This window comes from Accipiter gentilis, chromosome 10 (genome assembly GCF_929443795.1).
Source record: "Accipiter gentilis chromosome 10, bAccGen1.1, whole genome shotgun sequence".
In the NCBI taxonomy this organism is placed as follows: Eukaryota; Metazoa; Chordata; class Aves; order Accipitriformes; family Accipitridae; genus Astur; species Astur gentilis.
Genome location: NC_064889.1, coordinates 40,208,498 through 40,233,043, shown reverse-complemented (window position 1 = coordinate 40,233,043; position 24,546 = coordinate 40,208,498). Strand labels below are relative to the sequence as shown.

The window sequence follows — 24,546 nt, the reverse complement described above, 5'->3', positions numbered from 1 at the left end:
CAGCTGAGGCCACAGCTTCCCCACACACACACTGAAAGACAGAAATATTTTTCCTTTAAGAGTCTTACTGCTGGAACTCAGAAATTTTCACAGAAGCATTTTAATTATACTTTATTTACAAAAAAATGCTTCAAAACCCCCAAAACGTCATTTTTTTCAGAGCGACAGAGACAGGTCAAACACACAGATTGTCAGTGCTGCTCCAAGGAAAAAAAAATTTTACACACCTTAAACAAACAGAGGCTTTGGCAGCAGTGGATTTGGGGGTTTTCTGATTTTTTAAGTCAAGACCAAGAAATTTCTAAGCCAACACAACATTCTCTGCAATTGTATGCAACTGAAGTTTCAACCCCCAAGCAGTAACCCAGTGTTAGAACACAAACTGAATGGGACAAAGCCTAGGAATCAATAAAATAAAGTCAGTTATTAGGACTGATATTTAATCATTCAAAGGCCTCTCTGTAAAATGTTTTCAGGGTGTGTTTTGTGACATTTATGTAGGTTCCAGTCTTCTACATTCCTATGAATACTTGTCAAAAAAGACTGTCAGGCATCATGTTTAGAGAGCTAAAAAGGTCACTGTCAAACTGACATTGTTCAACACAATTTGGAAACCAAAGGCCCATCCTGGGCACTCTGCAGCTGCTTTGCAATGCCCCTCAGCAGCCAGAGAAGAGCTGGGATGGGACAGCCGTGCTGGCCGGGCTGCTTAAACCACTGCCCGCCCAGCTGCTGCAGAGCTCAAGCCCAGAAAACCCTGTGGGCTCACAGTTAAATAGAAGAACACTGTGAGGACACATATCAAATGCAAAGCTGATATAAAGTCTGAGATCACTGCACTGAAGTGTTTCAAAATATCCAGAGAGAGTTGAATCAATTAGAAAACTTCCTTCATAAACCTTGTCCTTACTGGCATGCTCTGGGCTTCAGATTAGCCCATAAAATAAAGCGGCAAAATCTCTTCAAAAGTCAAGTCTTAATGTAGTCTGTATGTTGCTGACACGCACAAAGGAGAACTTGTTTTTCCTAATTTCAAGCATACTTTCAAAGTTGAGCTATATCCTCAAAGTCAGCCCCGCAGTGCTTCACGAACACAGCACACCCATCCTCCCCAAGCTGGACATGAGTGATACACTGCACAGAGCATAGACCAGAAAGCCAGAAACATTGCATATCGATACAGTAAGTTATATAGGTATCCTACTGTTCATTATTCCTTTGCCAAGGTGCCCTCTTTCCACTATGTAGAGTTTACTGCAGATGCCGTTGAGAAACATTGACACTTAGACATACCAGTGTTGACTAAAATATCCAGGTTAGACATGCAAGAATTAATATTTATATGTCTTAAGTGGGACCACGTTCTGAACACCAGCAAGACAAGCTCATACATGCAGACTTCACGTCAACACAGTGCCTTGCAGAGAGGCACCCCCAGCTCAGAGGAAGTCAGACAGACACTTTGATGTGGCTCTCCACAAGAAGTAACTAGCACATCTCCTCAGCACAGCCAATTAAACCAACAAAGGACCTTTTTAATTTAGTAATGCTGCTTCCAGGGCTCAAGACAGTTCACCTGAAGGACTGTACATATACAGCCCTGAATGTTCAGGGCCAGGGTTCACTGAGCAGAAGCAGAACTGGCTGGCAAACAATTTCCTGTAAATTATACAAGTGTCTGAAGCAAGGCAGGATATTCAGCTCAATGCCACTGTGAAGCTTCTCAATTTCCTTCAGCATCTCCAAGCTCAGCAACCAGCACCCCAGCTATTCAGCCAGAAACTGAAGAAAAGGATGCACTCACCTGCTTTCGTTATCCAGAAAAACAGAACTACTGCTTTTCCCAAGGGCTTCACTAATGGGAGAGAGGCAGAAGGGGGAAGAGAAGGCATCAGAATCAGAGTCAAAAGTACTGTCCCTGCTCACGTCATCAGCAGACAGCTCCAAGGACCCCTCATCCTCCCCCGGCTCTGGCCTGCAGTCCAGACCTTCCTCGGTCCCCTCCACAGACAGCTCCGACCTGTTCTGCTCCTCCTGAGAACTGATTGTCGATAGGATTCCTGAGTCACTGCGGGCAGGCTGGGGGGACCGGTGGGTGCCATCTGCCGCGGGGCAGCACTGGGAGAGCTTCTCCCCTTCTGAACAGGGGGAGCTGATGTAAGCCACATCTTTCACAAGCTGTGACACAGTCAAGATGTCTTCTCCTTTCAGGATCATTGCCCCTCTCTGCTCAGTGGGGGAAGCCTGCTGGACAATGCCAAAACCCTGAGTGTGGCGGCCACGTTTGCGGGGAGCTTTACGGACAGGGGAGCTCTCAGGAGTGATATAGCGCAGGGCTTCTTCATCCTGCCTCTGGATACGGGAGTTTGGCACCCAGGCAAGGATAAGTGTGGTTCCCAGTAGCTCATCTTTCTCCATGTACAAGCACAAATAGCCTTTGAGAAAGCAAAGGAGCCATCAGTTATGACGCAGATTTATTCTAAGCAAACTGCGTAAGCCTGAAATTTGCACTTCCCCATCTCCCCCCACTTCACCATCATTACACATGGACAAAACAAACCCTTTATTTACCAGGAGAGAATTCTGCCAAATGAATTGTGGAGTGCTCAACATTATTCAGTATTTACAAATAATTTCAGTTCTGCATATGGCTTTTGAATAGTCTAAATTCTCTCTACCCTAAGTGGACATAGAAGTGACATGCAAATACTTCAACTTCCTGGATGGATTACTAATCAAGAGTAAATTCTGAAATATGTTGCCATATGAAAAACCTCTATTGTTTGTTAGTTAAACAATTTCAAGTGCCAGCTAAACATTTCTGTCTCAAGTACATTTACCTTAGTGTAGCTAAAGGGCTACAATTTCCATGGAAAGCCAACAGAAAAAAAAGGTCACACACACAAAAAGGGAAGTGTGGGTCAGTGTCCACAGAATAATTAGTTTTGTGAAGCTGAGCCATGGCTCTCTGATGAAAACATGAAAGAGTGCAGTAACAGATGAGAATAAAGGGACAGAGCAATATTTATCTTCATTTACTCCAGTGCATGCAGCCACGATCAGGTTTTCCTTATTTTCCCTTTACCAATGGTTGTTGAGGCCACTCTAGCAATGACAATTGCAAGATGATACTTGGCTTTCCTGAACAACACGTATTTGAAAGAGCAACAGAAGTTACTGTCCTCAAATAACAACCGTCCATCTTCTGGCAATACAAAAGGATGTACTAAAACAGGTAAATCTACGCTAGACCAGAAAAGAAAGGAGAAATATCATCAATTTTCCTACTAAAAGAAGAGCTGATGGATCAGCTTGTGGATGGCTTTCCTTAGTCTTCCATAAGACTGCCTTGCCCTGTCCCCCACTGGCACCTCTTCATTCTTTAGAGCCCAAGATGTAGATTTTGATACAAAAGCACAGCTCAGGAGAGAGAAAAAAGTGAGTGAGCAGTCTGCAACACCCTATCACCTGGATGATGCTCCCCGATGCCTTGTAGCAGCTCAGGTGGGTGAACACAGACATTGTTCTTAGAATAGATAATCTCCCCATCAAGTGTGGAAGATGAACTGCTGCCACCACCAGGATTCAAGGTCAGGAGGTCGGAAGCTTTTGAAGAGGCACGTCGGAGGAGTCGCCCCAGAGACATCGCCAAGGAAATGTTTCCATTATCTGTCCGCTTTAATCAGGAGCCAAATTCAGAAGATCTGCCAAGAAGGAGGAAAGAATAGTGTTAGAACAAATATAATGACAGCACAGCATGTGCCTACCACTGTCTGAGAAGGAACAGGTCTCCCATCAACTGCTGCATCAATCCTACAACTCAAGCAAGACCCTCCAATTGCCCTGGATCTGTAACATCACCTCTATGTTTTAAAGATGCTGAAGTACAGAATCCTGGAATGTTTTTTTCTGCAACAAAGAAATATGAAGGCAGCAAAATTCCACATTTCAATAGTTACTGTGAGGGAAGAAACAGAAAAGTAATGCTTGTCACTGAAAATTGCCCATTAAGGGAATAGCCCAGTGATGCAGAGCTGCCCAATGTATCACTGTCCTGGGGATGTCAAAGAGTCAGAGTAGACTCTGGAGGATTCCTTCAGCACAGAAAAACTGCTGAGACCATCACATTAAACAAGGGGCTGCTGCTTCATCCACAGTAACCGCTGATCTCCAAAAAAAACCATTAATCAAAACAAGTTCATCTTGTGCTTACCAATTTTTGGCATAATCCTGCTGTGCATCTGAGGTTTTTGGGTTGGGGTTTTGTTTTGATTTGTTTTTTTGAGCAGTGATGGTTAAATAGAGCTTTTTCAGGGATAAGTGGCAAAAGACCCGTGTTCAACAGAGTGGGCAGACTCCAATAGCACAGTATGGCATGCCAACTCAAGGCAAATATTTCACCTATCAATAGGTAATTTAGCTAACTGTGGAGTATGATCCTCAACTAATCACCACATAAGCTCTGTACTCAAAGGAGACGTGCTACTCATTGGGGCTGTTGATGAGGAGCTCTGCAGTGAATCCAGAGGGGTCACCCAAGCTATCAACTATTTAACAGACAGATGAGGAAGAAGACTCGATATGTTGAAACAGCAGGTGGGTCTTGCACAAAGCAATCCCACAGATAGCCCAAAACATTTCAATGCAGGGCAGGCTCTACCCACTGCTGCTATCCCTAGCTTGGAAGCAGACCATCAGAGGCACTGCAGTTTCTGTTTCACCAAAAGTACACGAGGAAAGGAAACCTCTACTTTTGTTCCTTTGTATTTATATGGCCTTACTTGCTTGTGAACAGGCCAGTCCGACCTGGCACGCACCACACATCACCATGATGCCAGGTCCAAGGGCACCATGTGGAGAGATCAGCTCAGTGTGTTCCTCATGACAAATCCCACACCATGATCTGCACAGCACGCAATAGGGGTAGCCAGAAATAAAAAGAAAAGCAGACAGGCTCTGACTTGTACTGTCAGGGGTACTGTATGCAGGAAACATTTAGGGGCCTAAAGCAAGCATTGTCAAACACTGAATAGCTCCAATTTCTTTAAACATGGTTTTAATGGTATCTCCAGACAAACGATGAAGCAAGAAGGCAGAAAGGGGAAATAGAAACCAGCATTTCTCAAAAAGCAGAGTGAAAGCTGCAGGGAAAGAATATAGATGTCCTGATTCTGACAGATTTGTACATACAGAAGATTGCAAATGAGACTGCCAAGTAGTTGACAGAGCCTTCATTAAAGGACAAACTATTGGTTTAACTGGCAATCACTACATTTGTCAGCTTGAATCACAGCATAAGCAGTTTCTGCATTTCAGTCTTTCCTGGAACTTGATGGAGAAGCCTCAACCCTGCTATGTACTGTGGCCAGCAAGTGTTTAGGATAAGACAATTAGTTTGCAAGTCCTTCGCACTCATGTCTCCTTCTAGCACCAAACACAACACATATCTTCATGTCTCAGCCCCAAAACCCAAAGACCAATGGAGCCATATGCTCATTCTTGTCCAGAATGCCAAAACCCACAGTATTGTTTCCAACTCTGGGTTACATCTTGGAGAAAGTAATTTGCCTCTACCACATTTAAAGAGCAAGTCACCTTTCCTCTCACTGCACCCTGCAAGAACACAGACAGTAAACTCTGCTGCAATTCTTCCTTCCCACCAAGTCACAACACACCATTTCAACACAGTGTTGAGACAGTCCAAAGCAGTGGTGTGGAGCAACCCGTATGGCATCAGAGGCCCTGAGCCTCCCTCACATCTGAAGAGGGTCATCTGTTACCACAACATTTTGTAGGCAGCATAGCCTGCTCAGCTATGCCCTGTTGCTGTCAAGACTGAAACCAGCCCAGATATCCAGACCTTTAGCTATGTCAGCTATTTCATCAGAACTCTAAAAGCGCTGAACCTGCATACACAAAGGAGGAATGTGGTACCAGGTGGCTGCAGCTGTTGACCAGGGAATGCTTCCTCAGAAGACACCAGTGAGCTTTTCCTACTAAGGACAGCAGATGGAGATGCATGCATGAAACAAGAGCTTGTGTAATGTCCTACTGCAGTTCTCCAGGGGCTCTCAGGAATGCAGGCAGAGGTGCAGGACTTCTCTGCCAATAGAGGCAACATTTAATTAGCTTTTACCTAGCAGAGAAAGAACAAAGCAACAGGTAAAAGATCAAAAGCTGCTCCCTGGAAAGCAGGAGGAATTTAAAGGGAAATATTGCTTTGACCCTGCAGAACATCTGTTGCTTCAGCACTGCCTTGATGTGCAGGTGGATAGTGCTGCCGGTATGCACACACGTATGCAGGTTGGGAAGAGGAAACAAAAATAAGACAAATGAAGAATATGGTGTCCTGCCAGCATAGAAATTTAGTCTGTTGCATTTGTCTTGCAGAAGAGCTATGCACCACAAATCAAAGAGAGTCCACTACGATACTGCAAACAAATAGCCAAATATACTGGGATATATAAATATCATCAGGAAGACTCAAATGAATGCTTTCATCGTTGCCACAGGCTAGGGAATTCTGCGTAGCTTTGGCTGCAGCATTAAAGAAAAACAGATGCAAGTCACTGGACAGTTTCAGGGAGAGTGACAAGAGTGATCTGGAAAGAGATTGCCAAAGTAAGACTAAAGAAAGGGAAATGTATTAAAAGTTTTCGTATGTGTGAATTGTCACTGCCAAAAAAAGGAAGAGCTGTCTGTGGAGGACAGGAGAAGTAGTAGGGCAGTTGAACTGTGGCAAGGAATATCTAGTCTAGTCATTCTAACAGCAGGTGCACCACAATAGGGCAACTTGAAAAGGCTGTTTCCGTCACTGGGGGGTTTCAAAGACAGGCTGCAGAAATAGATAGGCAGTTGGCCCCAGCTAGGACCAGATGACGGACTGGACCTCTTAAGGTCATCTAGTCTTCTAGTACAATCCCAGAAGTCTCTGAAACACAGCTTGTGAATGTGCCTCTCCTTCCTAAAAGACAAGACGAGTTCATACAACACAAACCAGCAAATAACAAAGAGATCAAATCTGCAGGGTTTGCTCTATTCTCAGCCCTCTTCTGTGTGGGACAATGTCTGCGCACACAGTCCATGGGGCTTCGGTCATAAGGAGAAGGAGGTATTGCTATTGCCTCTTGTGTGAGCTTGGGAAGACAGGCAGGAACCATCCTACAGCTAAGTCAGCATTAAGTCAGCACCATTAAAAAAAAAAAAAAATATTTTTCATATTAATTTTCTATTTATCCCTTGATCTGAAGGGATTCTTTCCAATGTAGCAGAGACATCCCAGCTCTAGAAGCTGAAGCACTGAATTAGCTGATAAGCTCTCGCTGAGTGCCAATATTTATTAAGCACACATACATTTTCTTCTCCCACACATCAACTGTCACCGCTAAAAATCTTTGCTACAGCTACCAAGTCTGTTCGCGCAGACCCTGGCTGCTCTCCCAGTCAATGCCAGCACTTCTCAGCTACACGAGATTTCACAAACGTGCTGGGGAGCCAACTCCTGAAATCACCCCAGGAGTCTCTGCACAAGAGCCTGACCAGTTCCAGCCAGCAGCATTTCAAATAACACCGGCTGCTTGCCTCCCTTAGAAATGCCCTTCCCCTTCTCACAAACCGATCAACAACAAAATCCTGTTTGGCTTGGCAGATCGCACCCTCACCTTGGCAGACACTGCTGGACCAAATGTTGCTGCCTCCGGTTGCACAAGATTCCTGTATTCCAGCAAGGAAGGCAATGCAGGGCTCCTGCATGGGCTGACACAGGCTCCAGCACATTATTCCCGATCTGGACAGCACACACTGACACCAGAGCAGTTCATGACCTTGCAAGGTAACAAGGCTTCTCTCACAAATAAGTTTAGCCTATAGAGGCATGTCAGCCTGTGCTTTGGGGTCAGCTACAGCCAACAAGTCACACTGCTGAGCACTTTGTGCGTGGCAGTGGGTCTTGTGGCTCCAAGGGCAAATTTGCTGTGCTGGAGTTTAATAGATTTACAAGCAAAATAAGCCGAGCTACAGGGCTCTTGAAGCAAAACATGAGACCTACAGCATGTCTGGGCACAGAAAAGAAACATGAGCTGTCAAACATCGGCACCAAATTTAAGCATGAAACGCCTTAAGTAAGAAAAGCGCAACAGGCTTTTTTTCTTTTTTTTGCCCTTAATAACTTGAATTTGATTTTACATATTTAAAGAGTACAGAGTCACTGCACCAGGCAGGTCTCAAACACTAAGCAAGTCCCTGCCGCCTCCTCCTCCCCTTTGGAAAATCAAATGCCGGGTTTGCATCTCTGGTAGCTCAAGCACAGGTTAGAGCATGCTGGAAGGCAGCGCGACCGGAGATGGAGTACAGGAGCCCGGGAGTCAGGACTCTCAGCTTCTTTCCAGTTCTCTGACTGGATTTTCTGTGCAACTCTCAGCTAGTCACTCACTTGATCTATACTTCTCTATGTATACATGAGAGCCCTTGTAACGACCTTCCCTTTGTATCGCAATACCTCTACATTAGGAGAGGGGAAAAAAAACCCGCTTTCAAAACTACTAGCTATTAGCTGGAGCTATTTAAGATGACCTAGCCAAATCAAGGAAAAAAGTTTACCATAGGGAGCCATTCTGAAGTCATCCCATTTCATGGGGAGAATTATGTAGGTCACCACAAAGTCTTTCATTCCTGACCTGCTGGTGCAGCAGTGGCACGCAGAGTACAGAGTAAAGGAAAAGTAACAGCAGTCACCAGCGAAGGCTGAAATCCTGACACTCGCACAACTCCAATTCCAGTCACTTCAGTGGAACAGATTTCGCTCAGATGCATTTCAGCTGAGAAGGTAAAAAAGGGACAGCAGACTAAATACTGCAAGTTTGTGAGTCAGAGATAAAAAGGGAAATGAAATGCTATCATCAGAGACTGCCTGCTGCTCCCAGCCACACCTGCTTAGGCATAAAAAAGCAAACAAAAAGCTTACCACCCCTCCAGCACTGAAAGTCAAACCACAACACACACTTCAGTGCCGAGAAATTATTTGTGCCATATGTCCCTCCATCCCAAGATTAAACATCATTTCATATTACTTAACTGCAGTGCTTGTGCAGTAGGTAACACTTCTATGGCATTTTATTTCTAGCATCCTGTAGCTGTGGCCTGATAACACTCACAGTACTAGATCCTTCAATATCAGCATCTAAAAAATCCCAGGAACCTGGTTTCACAGCTGAACTGATGAACTAATTGCAAAGTCTTTTCTCGATATGACAGACATCAGACCATGTGTCTACCATTCTGACACTTTGAAATAGTCTCCTTTTCACCCTGCCACAGGCAGGACCATGCCCCCTCCCTTCTTGCCTGCCGGACAGAGAAAGCAACACTCTGCCCCATCCTGGCTCCCCAGCTTTACGCCACCACACAGCGAGACATACAGAATAAACTCAGATATTCAGCAAATTCAGTGCTAGGTCAGAGAAGCAGCTTTCAGAGACTTCTCTGCTTTTAGCCAAGTTATCACCAGAACAAGAACGAGCTCCTCTAAGCCTACAAACGCAAAGGAGGTTTCTACAAAAGAAGCAGCAAGCCTGAGAACTTTACCCTGAGCTGTCCTGGACTTAACATTTCTACTATTTTCTCTTAAACGATCTTTCATTTTTATTACTTCCTATTCAGAATGGCAACTAAGAACATAATACCTTTGCAAGACAAGCTACCAGTCAAAGAACAGAGAAGAGGGGAAAACCTCAGAGAGGAAGAAGCAGAGTTATTTTACAGAGTGTCAGCGACACAGCAAGCAATATATCAACCCGTAATCCCTGCCCTTGCGTGCCTGAAGGCCATACATCAAATAATTGCCAAGGATCCCAACCATCCATCTTCACGTCTCCGCTGATAACAGAACTCAGCAAACGAAGAGGTAGATATTGGCGTAATTTGAGAGAAGACCACCTCCCCAAAAGTAAGGAAATCATAAAAATACCCCAAGCTGTACGGAGCCACTCCAAAACAGCAGAAGATAAAGTTAAAGAACTATTTTCGCATTCTGCTTTGTGCCGGCCCCGAGCCGCCAGCACACCGACCGCCTCGGGGGCTCCGAAGGCGGCGGCGGTGGCGGGGAGGGGGGGGATGTAGGAAGGGAAAGGGAAGACAAAGAGTGGGATTAAAAAAAAAAAAAAATGGATGCATCACCAGGGTGCCGGGCAGGATACCCGGGTGGCCCATCCCCGGGCACGAACCCGTGTGACAGTGACACGCGTGACGAGCAGCCGGCCCAAGGACCCGGGTGGGCAGGGGCAGCCGCTGCCGCCCACCGCAGCCCTAGAGGCACGGCCCCGGCGCACGGAGCCGGCGTTACCCACCGCTTAACGCCCCCGTGGCGAGCGACGCCCCACGCGGCCCCGGCGCTTTTACCGGTAAAGACGAACCCGGGGAAACTTCTCGGCGCCTTTCACGAACCGGTCCGGCCCCGGGCGGGCTCCGAACCGACGTCCCCCGCGCCCCCGCCGGGCCCTGCGCGGGGGACGCTGCCACCGCCCCGCCCCTCTCCGCCCCGCCCCGCCCCTCGGCGGCGTGACCCGCGGCTGCCCGGCAGCCGCCTCAGGCGGGGCCGCCTCAGCGAGGGAAGGGTAAAGAGGGTCCCACCCCCCCGCCGCTTCTCACCCCTCCGGTTCCCCCGCAGCACGCCTCGCCCGGATCCCGGCCCTCGGCGCCGTTACCTGCTGCCCCGCACCGGGACATGGCGGCCGGGACGCCGCGGGCCTTCCCCCGGGCCCGGCGGGCAGCAGCGGGCTGAGGTAGTGTGGCCCGGGGTAGTACGGCCCAAGCTTCCCCCCCCCCGCCAACTCCCTCATATGGGCTGAGGTGGTGCGGCCCGAGTCCCCCCTCGCGGGCTGAGGTGGTGCGGCCCGCAGCGCTCACGTGACCGGGTGTTGACGTGTCGCCTGGCAACGGGAAGATGGTGCGGCCGGCGGAGGGTGAGTGCGGGGCCGGGTCGGGCCGGGCCGGGCCGGGCCGCGGATGGGGCTCCGCCGCCCGGCTCGGTCCGGCCCCGGGGCTCGGCTCCGCCCGGCCTCCCCGGTCCCCTGTGGGCCTGTGTGCCCAGTCGAGGGGACCCGGGCCGGTACTCACTCTCTGTCTCCTGCGGGACGCTCTGGTTGCAGGCGCAGGCCAGCCCCAGCCCCATGGAGGAGGCCCCCGGTGCGGCAGCAGAGGGATCTGGGGTGGAATTCGGCTCCGCTGAGCGGGATATAATCAGAGTTCCGTCGCATTCTGCTATGGAGGTGATTTCCTTTGAAACGTTCACAGGGCAGCGTGTTCCCCTGCGTTCCTTACAGGGTGATGTCTTCGTGGAAGCAGTTTCAATAGGGAGAAGTAAAACGGCGGAGCAGTTATTCAAGTCTTGCCCTGCATATAAAAAACAAAAGAGCCACTAGACGGTAAATTTAGTTACAGTTCCTGTGTGTTAGCAGCATCCTGAAGTATGTGTTTCTCACTCAGTTCTTAGGTAGCACGTTTCTGCTATAGACACTTTAAAAAGGGAGTCACCCACATTTTATAGATGTGCATACTTGGGCTCTTTTTTGAGGTTTATTGGTGATAAGTTTTTTTTATTCCATTGGCACTGCACAATACTTGAATTTGGCAAATTATGTTATGGGATAAAACAGTGTCTCTTTAAAAAGAAAGAAGAGAATAATTTGGCTATATGCAGTGCAACCTGGATGACTTTTTTTAATAAATCCCTAACGGGCAGGTTTTGTTTAAAGAGATGTGAGCTAGAAATATGTGAAATTAAAAGTGGTGTGTAGAATTTTTGTCAGGATTGTTACTATCATAATGCTAGCTGGGTGACCGTTTTTGCAAATGAGATTAAACTTCTAAATTAAACTTCTGTGCCCTGTGATAAAAAGCAGTTGCTACAATACCATAGCATTAACATTAAACAAAGTACACAACCCGTTATAATGCTGCTATTCTGCTTTTTGCCTGTGTTGCATGCTAGGCAATAGAGGCAGAGAGTGGGAGCGACAATGAAGAGGAAGAGTCTGTTCATCTGGAGGACCAAGAAGAGACATTTCCTCCAGCAGAAAGAGGAGTCTATGGAGCTACAGAGCTGTTTGTTGGCTCTGCAGAAGTGAGGCACTATAATAATATATATAATCTTATTCATGGAATGCATGACCAGTAGTTGTAACTTCAAATTTTCCTGGTGCAGTTTCATTGCTGCAAGTGCAAAACCAATCGGAATTGGAACAGAGAGAAGCTAATTGGTCAAGCACAAAGTATACAGAAACTCTGACAAGACTGGAGAGGTTCTTTTGTTGTGCTGTATCAGGAGTGACACAGCTTTGCCAGTATATCTGTGCACTGATTTTAGAACAAGGCCCTCTTGTTGATTCTTTGTCTGGATTGTTCATGCCTCATGATTACAAAAATAAGCAGATTTTTAGGGGCAAATAGAGTTAGATTGAAAAGCTGTTTCAGGTGATGGATTTTATGTTTCAGGAAAAACCTCCTGAGACTTTCTCAGACAAAGTAACATTAGACAGTTGTCCTCCTGAACTGGGTGACATGGAGCAGCCAGTAACAGACAGAGGGAACCCTTCCCATACATCCTCAGGAGCTCCTTTGCAGGCATCTGCATTGTCAGTGGAGTTGAACAGCTGCACAGAGTCAGGTATCATTCAGTTCCTTATTAACAGTACAATACTCAATACCATCTGTCAAGTACAGTTTCTAGTTTTCTTCCTTTCTGATCATTGTTAATCCAACTGGAAGCATAATACTATGAAATGATCATTGTTAATCCAACTGGAAGCATAATACTATGAAATCTAAGCCTTTTCCTTTATCTTTGGGGGGGAAGGGGGGGGGGGGGCGCTGTCCAGGTAACATTGGAGAACCCATTTCTCTCTATTTAGAGTCTGCCTTTGAGCAATTCAGTCAGCTCACTAGTGGGCACGGTAACCAAAGATGGGAAAAGGAGCGCCAGCAGCGTGGAGCTGAGGAACATGAAATAAGCAGAAGAAATGAAGAAACCATAGAAGAAACAGAACTGGTCGTCTTGGATCCAGAACATGTGAGAAGTCCTCAGATCTTGTAATTCTTCTTTGCAGACTTGATATTTTTATTTGTATAAAATGTACAAGGTAAATTGTAAGCAGTGGCTTAGTTGTATGCTATAACAACGTGTGTAAAAATTGCTTTTGCAAAAGTACCGATTCCTGAATGTGTCTACTCCATCAGTATTAGCCCCAAAGTTGCAGGTTCAGAAGTGAGCAATATAGTGGGCAAATTGGATACTCTTCAGTATTCCTGAAAGAGAATTCCTTGCAGCAAGAGCAAATGGATGGGTTCTCAGATGTAGCTCTTTCTATATGTTTCTGACTTTCAAATATTCTCAGTAGTCACTTTTTGATGTCAACAAATAACCACTATGTAAGTCTTCTCACTTGTTACAGTGAATGTAGCTAAAATAAGAATGTGAGTGTCTATGGCAGAAAATAAGGTGTTTTATTTAATAGTGGGAGTAGCAGTAAGGTTTCTTCATAATTTATTTACACAAGTGTGTTAAACTTTATCAATGTCATGCTTCTTTACAGCCTCTGATGAGAAGATTCCAGGCTGCCCTGAAGAATTACCTTACTAAGCAGATGGAAAAAGTGAACCTAGAGCTTCAGGAACTGGTATAGGGCATTCTTTCTTTGCCTTCCCACAGCAGCCCATCCCTGTGCAAGCTGGAGGGAGAGAGCTGATTTCCTCTTGTGTTTGCAGAGGACAGCAACAAAGAAGGGCAAAATACAGAGAGAAGAGCTTGGGGTGATTCTTTATGGAGCGCAGCAGCAGCTGGCCCACCTGCAGATGGAACTGGAGAAGAGCCATGACCGCCATTCTCAGATGGCCGCAGCACGTCGGCAGCTGGAAGAGGAACTGGAGGGCCTCAGGCTTACTTACAAGAAAATGTGTCAGAACACAGATGTTGAACGCAAGAAAGGTGACTGAGGCAGTCCTTGCAATATTTCCTAATTCTAGTACTATGTGGAGAAATGAATTTGAATGTAAGTCAAGCATTGGATTGAAAAATACAGTAAAATTCATCAGCAATAATGCGCTCATTGAAAAGTTTCATAGATACTCCTGGTTGCCATATAATTTCTAGTGTTTCTAAGACCATGTTGCTACATTGTACTTCTAAGAAGGTCTTTAGGACTAAAAATAAACCCTTTCCTGGCAGGTAGGTTGTTGTGTGACTTAGCAGGAAGAAAAGTCCCATCAGTCTGTTATGTTTGCCTGTGTCTCTGTAAGGGTGTGATGAGATTGCAAAGGTAGGTCATTAGGGGCATCCAGTAGTATGAGAGCAGCATCCATGTGGCAGCCCATTCCAGCCAAAGAAATGGACTTGACTCATTCATTTGGGTTGCGGGCATTTGGATAGGAAACAGTAAAACAATTGCAATGGCAAGGATAGCTAAGCATTAAAATAAATTGCCTAGGAAGTTTTTGCGGGTTATTGAAAAAAAGTAGAGAAGCATTCAACAGACTGAGAAAGAGACAGTTCTGTATTGGGGCAGAGGAGTGAATTCACAGCCTCCTGAGGCCCGTTCTTTGGTTTCCTGGGATTTTGTGTGCTGGGAATCAAGGAATTGCTTACCAAGATTTTTAGCTTTGCTTGTGGAGCTATATTCCAAAGCTGATGTAAATTCTTATTTCAGGGAGGGCTGATTTAGCTGCTCTGTGTGTGGTTTTTGCTTTGAGTGCTTCTGTATTTCTTTCCCTTTTATCTCTGTTTAAAGTGTATCCTACAAACATACTTCTCTCTCAATATTTTTCTTTCTGCCTCCCCAGTTTCTGCAATGCAGACCCAGGTTGAAAACCTGGCCTTGCATCTCTTCTACATGGAGAATATGGACCAGGATATGCGTCATAATATTTTACTAATGAAAAAGTCGACAAAGAAGGCTGAGGCAGAGAAGGTCCAGGCTGAGGTGGAAAAGAAAAAACAGGTATCAAGTAAAACTGTCTTCTTTAAAATACGTAAATAAGTACAGATGACAGTTAGTGGTGAGTCTTGGAGGATGTGCTGCCTTGTCAGAAGGAAGGCTATAGTGACTGAATCATGGAAGATGTGTGGGGATATTATTCCCAAATAATTGAAAAAAGAAAAAACCCCAAAACCCACAGGCTTTAAAAATGAGAAGAATCCGCCCCTCCAAGATAGTGGCATGTACTGCCCAAAGGTTTTTCACAAGCTTTACAATAGTAAATCACTCAAGCACAGGGGGTGTGAGGGCAGAAAGATATTTAGTGAAGAAGTATCGTATGTTCAAGTCTGGAGAATTATTCTGAGCAACAGCGAGTTTCACAATGAAAAGTGAACTTTGAAAATGAACTGAGCTGGTTGGTGTGCTGGAGCTCCCTCTGCTGCCTTCTGCTTGCAGCAGGACACAAACTGATTATTATTAATACAGAATTGCATGCAAACAGTTGAAATCAAATGGATTTAGATGTTTTTTAACAAAGGCTTTTAAAACATAAATTATTAAGATTCCAAGCTTCTGGAGAGGTGGCACAATGTAATCCATTCTGACAGGAATGAATGCTGCTTCAGATCCGAAGTATCAATTTACTACTGCAAATGGGATAATAAAAAATCAGCAAAAAAGGTTTCATTCTCTTGAAAGTTGTCGCTGCTGCATTCAGGAGTCATTTGTATATGAATGGAAAATTTTCACTAGGAATCAAAACTAATCCAGTTGCTAGTTTAATTCCTTTTCTAGCCTATGTTATTCTTGTAGAATATAGTTGGTTAAGACTGAGATTATATTACTCATCCTGAACTGTTTGGCTCTGACTCTTTAGGATCTTCTACTGGACCGCTTAACAAGAAAAGCCTATGAACTACAAGAACAGATTGCTCTGTTTGAAGCTCAGTTTGTGGCTCAGGCAGAGGGCACAAAAGTAACTCGGCAAGCAGTAAATGAGGTAAGAGGGTGCTTTTTTCGCTTCTGGTTAATATTTCCCTCTGGAAGGACTGACTGTTTGGCTCATGCTCACGTGGTATGTACAATGTAGGCCAGAGTTGTATGGCTTTTTCATGTTTGGAGGAATGAAGACTTCTTTTTTTTTCTTTTTTTTTCTTTTGTCCTTAAGAATTGCTTGTAAATCACTTCCTCCCTGACCTTCTCAGCACTTTTTTTCTTGCAGACCTATGCTCTGTGGTCTGGTGTGGCAATAAACCAGACACATGTTAATTGAAGCTGTTCCTGCCCAGCATATTCGGAACAGAAAAAAAACAAACCTCCATTGTAATATGAATTTGGTTTTTCAACACAGTATAGATTCATCCTGTCTACCAACTCTCTCTTTCCTAGGCTTGTATGGAGGTACAGGCTATTAACATGGAGAAAAAGCGATTGATGAACCACTGGAATAGCAGCTTGGCTGGAATGAAGCAAAGAGATGAGGCCTATATTGCCACACAAGAGTTGCTGAGGTATGGCATCTGAAAACAGTCCCAGGAGAGACCTCAAATAATTTGAACAGGAGGGACTCCAAAAGGGGCAGTATGTCTGCTGTCAAGTTTATGACTGTATGTGCAGGATGTGTCAGGCAGAACAAGTTTGCTGCTCTAAAGCACATAATAAGGTTAAAGAATTAGAAGCACAGTTCTTTGTAACTATTTTCTTTTTCCAAAACACAACTCTCCCTTGAAATGTATGGGATTTTTAAAGCTGTTTAGAGTTTTTCTGTTCATACTTTATTTCTTTATAAGAGTTCCTTCATCTTTGCAACATCTCTCAATCCAAAGAGCTAGACATCAAGAAGGATTTATCTATCACTTTCAGTTAGGTGTTTGTGATGCCTTTAGAAACCTTCAGGAAAACCTTCCTATTGTTGCCAAAGGAAGTGTTTATTTGGTCTGGAGTCTTAAAGTTTGACTGATTCTCTGAGAACAAACAATATACTTTTATATGGTGGCATCCTGGTAAGAATGGGGGTTGGGAACAGGACTGAAAGAAGGAATTAATTTTCCTGCATACATTTCCTTTTAAATCTTAATTTCTCCATCCATCTTCTGATGACTCTGCACTGTCACAGCAGACTAGACTTTATAAAGATCTTCCTTCTTGGTCAGTTGTTGCTGCAATAACATGTTTGAAAAGAGGAATTTGTAGATGACCGTTCAGCACACAAATCAATGCCTGTGATGGTTTTCCATCCTCTTTGCTGCTCCAGCAAGTACAGACATGACCTCAAATCCCTAGAAATGGACATCCATGGCTGTCGAAAGTCAATCAGGAAAGAGGAGGAGAAGAATGAGTTGCTTGTCACCATCCTGAGCCGCTCGCAGAATGATGCCAACACGACAAAGAAACTGATTGCCCAGTGCCTTTCAAGGCAGGAGGCCTTGAAGGTTGAATTTGGCACCTATGCTCGCATTCTCCATGAGACAGAGCAGGCCCTCAGCAGGACCAAGATGGTGAGAAGACTTACTTGGAAGAAGAATCCTTTCAAATCAGACACGGATATTTAATCCCCTTTCCCAAACAGTTGTAGTGATCCTGTCTCTGTCTTCCATACTTTTTAGGATCAAGCTGCTCATCTGAATGAGTTGCTGTCCATAAGTAAGGATATAGAGAAAGGAACTGATGCCAAAGAGCAGATCGAGAATCAAATTGTGGCAAAGCTTCAGGAGCAGATGATGTCCAGCAAAGCCACAAAGCACTTCTCACAGCTGGCTGCAAAACTTCGTAGAAGAAAAACAGATCTGGTATGGTGTCCCTTCCAGTTGGGAGGGCAGGGGAAGGAAACTGCCCAGAGCAGCGTTTCTCAAGTGTATTTTGTCAGTGTCTTCATTCTGGTTTTCAGGTCTGCAGTTGAAGGTCTGCTGAGTTTGCAACTGCAATTTGGTCCTTCCAGCGATCTTATTGCAGGATTCTGGTGTATGTGAGAGAGTTTGGCCAAAAAGGCCTCACTGATAACATACTATTCTTTCTTTACTTAAAAAATGTGGCAGAATGATGAATGCTGGGAGTAGTTACTATAAGGTATTGCCAGTTCTTATGTATTGGAGGAAGACAGTGGATGTGTGGTACTTCTGTACTCCACATTAAACTAACTTATCGCTCTATACTGCATCACAGAATGTGATACGGGCATGCTCTCAGTTTCTAAGTAAGAATTACAGTCCAGGGAACAGTCAAACCAGACCCACAGTTCTTTATGGCATAATAAGTTGCTCTCTTTGGGAGTGTGTAACTGGTAGAGATAGAAAAACTAGAAGATTCAGCACAGTGTTTATCATACTGAGTTGTGTGGGCTGGCACTAACACAACATGCTCACACCTCTGTATTTTCATGGGTTACTTCAGCCTGCTCCTGGCTTTTTTAAATCAAGGGCATATCTTAAGTAACTGGAAGACTTCCAGGGTTCGCTTCTGTTGTGAGAAAGGCCCCTCCAGTCCCCTTTCTGACAGATACATGAACACGTGGGTACTCCACATTGACTCCTATTAGCATCTGTGTTGCATGGTTGAATATAGTGCAGAGGCTATGGACTTGGAAAAGAGCAAATTGTAACCTCTTGGAGTGTGGTCCAGGCTGTGCAGAAGTAGCAGACAGGCTCTTGAACGTTACCTGGCTGCATTCATACTGCTCTCAAACAAAACGCATAGCCACGCTTTCTGGCTAGTAAAGTTGTTAGGTGAGGGGTGCATTTGTCAGGTATGGTGGAGAATGTACAATACAATCATGTCCTACTACTGTTAGCTAGGTAGCTAGAGACATCCAGGCAGGGAAGATAATTGCAGAAGTGATGAGTGTTGTCTCTTGAAGAGTTTGGGGATGTTTAGGCTCTAATACTTTTCAACAGCCTTATGACAGAGGTAAACATTGCTATCTTCTGTCAATAAATGGAGAAACAAAAGTACAGAGAGGGTAAGTAGCTTGCTTACAGCTTGTAGCACAGACCTGGGAGTAGAATCTAAATCCCCTGATTCCTGTGCTTTGATAAGCAAGCATTACAAATCAATGAGTTGCTGTTGGTGACAGTAATTTTTTTTCTGTCTGTGGATATTCCTAGGAGCTGCATTTTTCCAAGGTTGAGAATGATATGGCCCAGGTTATTCTGAATGCAACTCATACCAACTGCAGGCTGACAATTCTCCAGAAAACACTTTGTGAGCTGGACAAGGAAATAAAAAATATCTATGATCTGATCAGCTGCAGGGAAAGTGAGATTGCAAAGTGCAGTCTCCTGATTGAGAACAAGCAAGGGGTCATCAGCCAGTACAACAAGAGATTGGAGATGATTCTCTCTCAGCAGGGGGTATGTACTTTTATGTTTCAGTACCAAATTTGATTTTATTCTTTGTGGTGACCACAGATGTTCTTGATAAATGTAACTATGTAAGTGTTGGATAGTTAAAACTCTCAGGCATCAGTATTGTGACTTAAAAGCTGCACTAGCTAGTGTAAACATTTGTGTTTGTCAAACAGTTCTTAATGCATGCGAAGAGGAGCTGACATTAGGGAATTGTGAAATGAGGGTGTGCCTAGCACAGATTTCTGCAGGGAGTTGTCTACACCAGATGAAAATGTTGAATGACATCAATACTCTGAGAGTAAATAGGATCTCATTATAAAATCTGCAAAGACTGACGAGGGGAGAATGGAGCAGGCAGTGTAATTTAAGTAGTTTGATAGTTGGCCCCATTCAGATGATACCCAGATCTGTCCCTAGCACTGTGAGCTGTTAAGACCTTTATGGATACCAATGCAAAAATGAGTACTGTGACATATGCTTGGCAAACTTTTGAATGTCCAGATGTACCTCTTGTAATAACTTAGGAGGCCCTTTCGCCAGAGAGTCTGAGAACCTTTCGGGCTTCTGTCCCATTTATTCCTGTGAGCTCAGGAATGATTAGTCCCATCCAACTCATGGGAAATGGAGGCAGGAGGTAACTAACTGACAAAACAACAGTATAGTTGAAGTATTTAGTAGGCATGCAGCAGTTGGACTGGCCTTCTGCAGTGATGCTATAAACAAGTGCTCCAGCAGCTTCTACCTGATTTATCTCAAACCTTGCCCTCATACAGGGGCAAGAATTGGGACCACTGGAAATTGAGATCAACAAGCTGACCAAGCAGATAGAAGAATATAATTGCGAGGTGATGACACTACAGAAGTACTGGCTCAATCAGCAGAAAGAGCTGGTCAAGTTAACACATAAGCGGGAGGAACAAATAGCCTCCTTGGATATGTTAAAGAAACAGATCACAATAATGGAGCAGAAGAAAGTGCGCACTGAAAGTAAGTCATTCTCTAACTCTTTCTTAAGAAGTTCATTCATGAATGAAGAAAAAGGCGAGTGAAGGCTTACAGATGGGTAATGCCAGACCTTCACCAAAGAATGCCCACAGTGCTCCTACATATGTGTGAGCAATGATGCAAATGGATGCAGTACTATACTCTGGGACTAAGAGCCAGACACCTTCTGCTGTTTTGCATGTCGTTATTTCCTATAACGATTGATCCTGCTGTCTTAACTGACACAGTCAAACCCTAAGTGATCATGTCATGTGTTACACTTCTTAAATAAAGTTTGCAAGTAGTTGGTAGGTAAATGCCTGCACCAATGATAGCACTTTCCTAGGTCAAAACGAACCCTCTTCCACAGTAGTCTCCTTCAAAACCTTATTTGGTTTTTGGACTTGTGGAAAAATGTTTTGGCTGGGTATGTGGGACACAGGTGGCTCTGCATGCAGCGTTGTCTGGCTAATAGCAATTTGTCACACCTTGCCTGTATTCAACCCAGCGCTTGTGGGAATTTTAAGGCTTTTTTTTCTGTTTACCTGTAGACAAGATTCAGCAGGAAACAAAAGAACAGAAAGACATCGAACGTCACATGAGGAACATGTCAAATGACTTGATAAAGTTGAATGTGTTGATCAACAAGAACAACAGCAGCTTTGAGGAGCTACAATATGGCAACATTATCACAGAGAACGAGTTTGTACGTTCTCTCAAGGTACACAGGCTTGACATCTCATTTCCAGGTCTCAACCTCCCATGCAGATCAGAGGCAAACAGTGATCATGTAAATCTTTCCTAGTCTGACAGTTTTGTATTGGTTTATGCTTCCCAAATCCAGGCAGCAGAAAAAGAATCAGTTGAGATGCAGGAGAGGCACAGTCAATTGACTGAGGAGAAGGAAAGACTCCTAAACAGCCTAGTGGAAGCAGAGTAGGTACCGGAGAGATTCTTGCTTTGTGCCGCAGTCTTTGAACTCTTGTATATGTGTCCATGTTACCTTTCTTCTCCAGTCATTAAACTGAACTAGTGTGAGAAAATGTGCTTCTGTCCTTATTGGAGAAGAGGAAAGGAGTTTAATGAATTTTTGAAATGCAGAAACTGAAAGGTGCTTTAGCTGTCTCTGGAACCAGCAAGAGCTGAGATGATGTTGGCTTTAATGATTCCAGCATGCTTGTGCTGGACGTTGCCAAGATCTAGATGGGAAGACTGCATGCAATCTCCTCTGCCAGTAACAGAATGAGTGTGCTGCACTAGGTAATTAATTGGGGTCCATCAGCCCCCTGTCAGTCTGGGCGTGCTGGTTTTTACAGTCATGATGCCATTTTCTATATTGCGGAGCTTCCCATCTGATTTCACGCTGCTCTGTTGTTGCCCTTTTACATGTGCCATATGCAAATTCTTAGTTTCTGCTGAACTATTCAGTTCTGTGTTCAGAATCAATCTCGGGAGTGTGCTGCCACTAATGCACAGAACGAGCATCCTTTCTATTGTTTACAAAGGCACTGTTTTCCTTTTCTGTCACTGAAGGCATCAAATCATGCTATGGGAGAAAAAGATCCAGCTGACAAGAGAGATGCGTGCAGCGGTGGATTCTGAGACAGGACAAGGCGAAATCCAAGCCATGAGAACAGAGATTCACAGGATGCAAGTAAGCTACTGGGAAAGAGGACTGAGGAGGGGAAGCTGCACACAACATATTTAGCTTTGGAGTTGCTGAAACATAAGGGAGGAGATGAGAGACAGGCTGGAGAAGTACCATCTTGAAGGCCATAGCAGCATTGGAAGTCTTACCACCCTGCAGCTAGATTCAGTTAAACACACCCAGCATGCATGCACTCTATGCGTTCCTTGTGCATGCTGTGTAATAGGCTGCAGCAGAATCTAGATATACCTGAGAAATCTATTTAAAGTGTAATCTGTCTGCCACCTTATTCTGTGACCCCAATTTATAAGCAAAGAAATGTTGATTACTAAATATTGCATCATCTTAATCACTGGTTAGGGGAAGTCTTCTATCTTCTGGCAAAGTAACTCTTCCCCTTCATTCTTGGGATACTTCTGCTCTTCTGCTTTTGCTGTTGCTAATGAGTTCCAGTGAAACATTTTGAAGATTACTTAGATGAGTTGATAATCCAGTCCTCTGCCTTCCAGATACACACAGGGCAAACCAGGTTTGGATTTAGAGCAAATTTAGCTTGCTAACGCTCACGTGTCACATATTATCTGGTTTGTGTTGATGGGATGTGCCACACAGAAGGCATTGGTTAGGTGCCATTCGTAAATATTAATTATTTTCAGCCTATTTTATATCTTGACAAATGGCAGGTCCGCTATGGCCAGCTGATGAAGCAGCAGGAGAAGATGATTCGTGATATGGAGGCATCTGTGTCTCGTAGAGAGGAGATAGCGATTCGTGGGGAGGGTCAGAACAAAACAGATAAGAAACGGCTCACCAAGAGCGACTTCTACCGCAAGAAACAGGAGCTGAGAAAGAAGATCAGTGAAACCCAGAAGGTGAGAAAGTAAAGCAGGGCTGCGAGAGTTCATGTAGCCTCTATTTGCCTTGTAATGAACACCAGCGCGCACTTAGCACAGACACACGGGGTGTCAGTACCCAGACCCTGCACCTGTACAGGTACAGCGGTACAGCATTGCACAGGGTACAGGCTTTGGAAACTCACTTAAAAAAAAAAAAAAAAAAAAAAATCTCTGGGAAGATTGTTGGGAATGCAGCTGAACTGCAGAACCAGAATCTGCCATTTCCTTCTCTTCTACTTTCTAGAACACTCAAGACTGCAACAAAACCATCCTGGAGCTGGAGAGCACCCAAGCGTCCCTTAGTGCCACCTTGTCAGAAAAGCAGCAAGAATTGTGCAGGCTGCAGGCTGAGTCTGATGGCCTTGATTCAGATGCAGAGTGTCTTCAGAACAAGAAACGATGGGTGAGCACCTCTGCTTCCTTGCAGCGCGTGAGCCAAATAGAACCTGCTGCTTTCTTCTGTTGCCAGCTCCCTGTCTCTTTGTCTTGCCACCATCCTGAACTGGGTGTGCTCGGCATGTAATTCGAGCAACACTTAAGTTAGCTGAGCACATTTTGAGGGCTCCTAGTAGTCCAGAATTGATGCTTGCTTAGCAAGGCAGCATTCACCTGGAAACATCAGCCTAGAAGGACATTGTTTGTCTCTCAAAAATATCTAGTGCCAAATATCCTTTGTGAGCGCTAGCTGGCTACTCGTAAGTATGATACAAATTTGAGAGCCAGCTCAAGGTCTCGAATGACCTCCTGCGAAGTTTTTAAGTTGGTGAAACTCTGTCCTGGCAAGAGTTGCCTTATATATGCAGGTGTTTCTCTGATTTATGGAATTCTGTGACATCCAACATTTAAAAACACTTTTTTTCTCTTAGTTGACATGTAGGTGTGGCACTCAGGGATATGGTTTAGTGGTAGACGTGGCAGTATTAGGTTTACAGTTTGACTTGATGATCTGAAAGGTTTTTTCCAACCTCACTGATTCTGTGACTATACCTCTACAACAGAGGCTGCTTGGCTGTTATAATGGGGACTTCACAGCACTGTCCTTCTTAAGAAGCCCTTCCAGTTCAAAATGTGACAGTTATAGTACCCGTGACACAAATCACGTCGTTCTCTTAGTCCTTTTGCGTGTGCAGTCTGCTGTCAAAGCAATTTCTGTTGTTGCTTTTCTCAGAACCTTTTGGAGATTGTGGCCTACCAGACACGCCAGAAGCACCTGCAGGCACTGAAGGAAGGGAAGTACGCTCCCTTGTGCCGCACTGAGCAAGCCTGGAGAAACGAGCAGCAGAAACTGCAGGACCGCCTCCGGGCCATCGATGCCATTGTCCACCAGATCCACCAGGAACATCCTCAGCACCGAAGGGCTCTCCAGTGGCTCAGACAATGCTTGGAGTCCAGGGTCGGCTCCCAGGAAGCCTGACAGAGACACGGACAAAATACATATAACCCTCTGTTCTTGTTCTTGGAGAAGCTGCAGGCTTTGGAAATCAATAAATATAAATGAATAAGCATGCGTAGAGGGTAACGTTTATTAAAGAGGTAGCGTTGCACTTTTTTGTTTGTTTGTTTCTTTCTTTCTTTCTTTCTACATTTCCCTGCCCCTGCTGCCCTGGCCTGGCCGTAGGGCTTTGAGGGGCTTCCTGGGCCCACCCGCCCCGGTGTAGCCTTGACTTCCCACCAGCTTTTCCCTTACGCTCCAAGTCCCCCGCCAACGC

The 24,546-nt window shown here is 44.8% G+C and overlaps 2 protein-coding genes across 8 annotated transcripts in view; one reads left to right on the top strand and one right to left on the bottom strand.

Annotated features, from left to right (window-relative positions):
• Positions 1–10,811, bottom strand: part of TBC1D16 (TBC1 domain family member 16) — a 34,074-nt gene extending 23,263 nt beyond the window's left edge. For 3 of the 7 annotated variants that reach the window (XM_049812121.1, XM_049812128.1, XM_049812127.1), the window contains exons 1-3: positions 10,396–10,502; positions 3,469–3,704; positions 1,805–2,435 (exon numbers count right to left, since the gene is read on the bottom strand). In XM_049812121.1, the coding sequence (XP_049668078.1) occupies positions 1,805–2,435; positions 3,469–3,646 (809 nt within the window). In that variant the 5' untranslated portion in view covers positions 3,647–3,704; positions 10,396–10,502. Of the gene's footprint in view, positions 1–1,804; positions 2,436–3,468; positions 3,705–8,598; positions 8,795–10,343; positions 10,503–10,700 lie in introns of those variants that run through there. The other 4 variants (XM_049812124.1, XM_049812122.1, XM_049812123.1 and 1 more) reach the window with 4 other exon arrangements.
• A 65-nt stretch (positions 10,812–10,876) lies between these two features.
• Positions 10,877–24,381, top strand: CCDC40 (coiled-coil domain containing 40). The gene is made up of 20 exons (XM_049812120.1): positions 10,877–10,958; positions 11,145–11,264; positions 11,987–12,118; positions 12,490–12,661; positions 12,906–13,063; positions 13,587–13,670; positions 13,759–13,978; positions 14,830–14,987; positions 15,844–15,966; positions 16,356–16,477; positions 17,221–17,464; positions 17,573–17,755; positions 19,067–19,312; positions 20,083–20,296; positions 20,845–21,014; positions 21,138–21,229; positions 21,827–21,947; positions 22,625–22,813; positions 23,082–23,240; positions 24,006–24,381. Exons 2-20 carry the CDS (start codon positions 11,166–11,168, stop codon positions 24,249–24,251), a joined length of 3,132 nt encoding a protein of 1,043 aa, XP_049668077.1. The 5' UTR covers positions 10,877–10,958; positions 11,145–11,165; the 3' UTR covers positions 24,252–24,381.
• Positions 24,382–24,546: the final 165 nt, after the last annotated feature.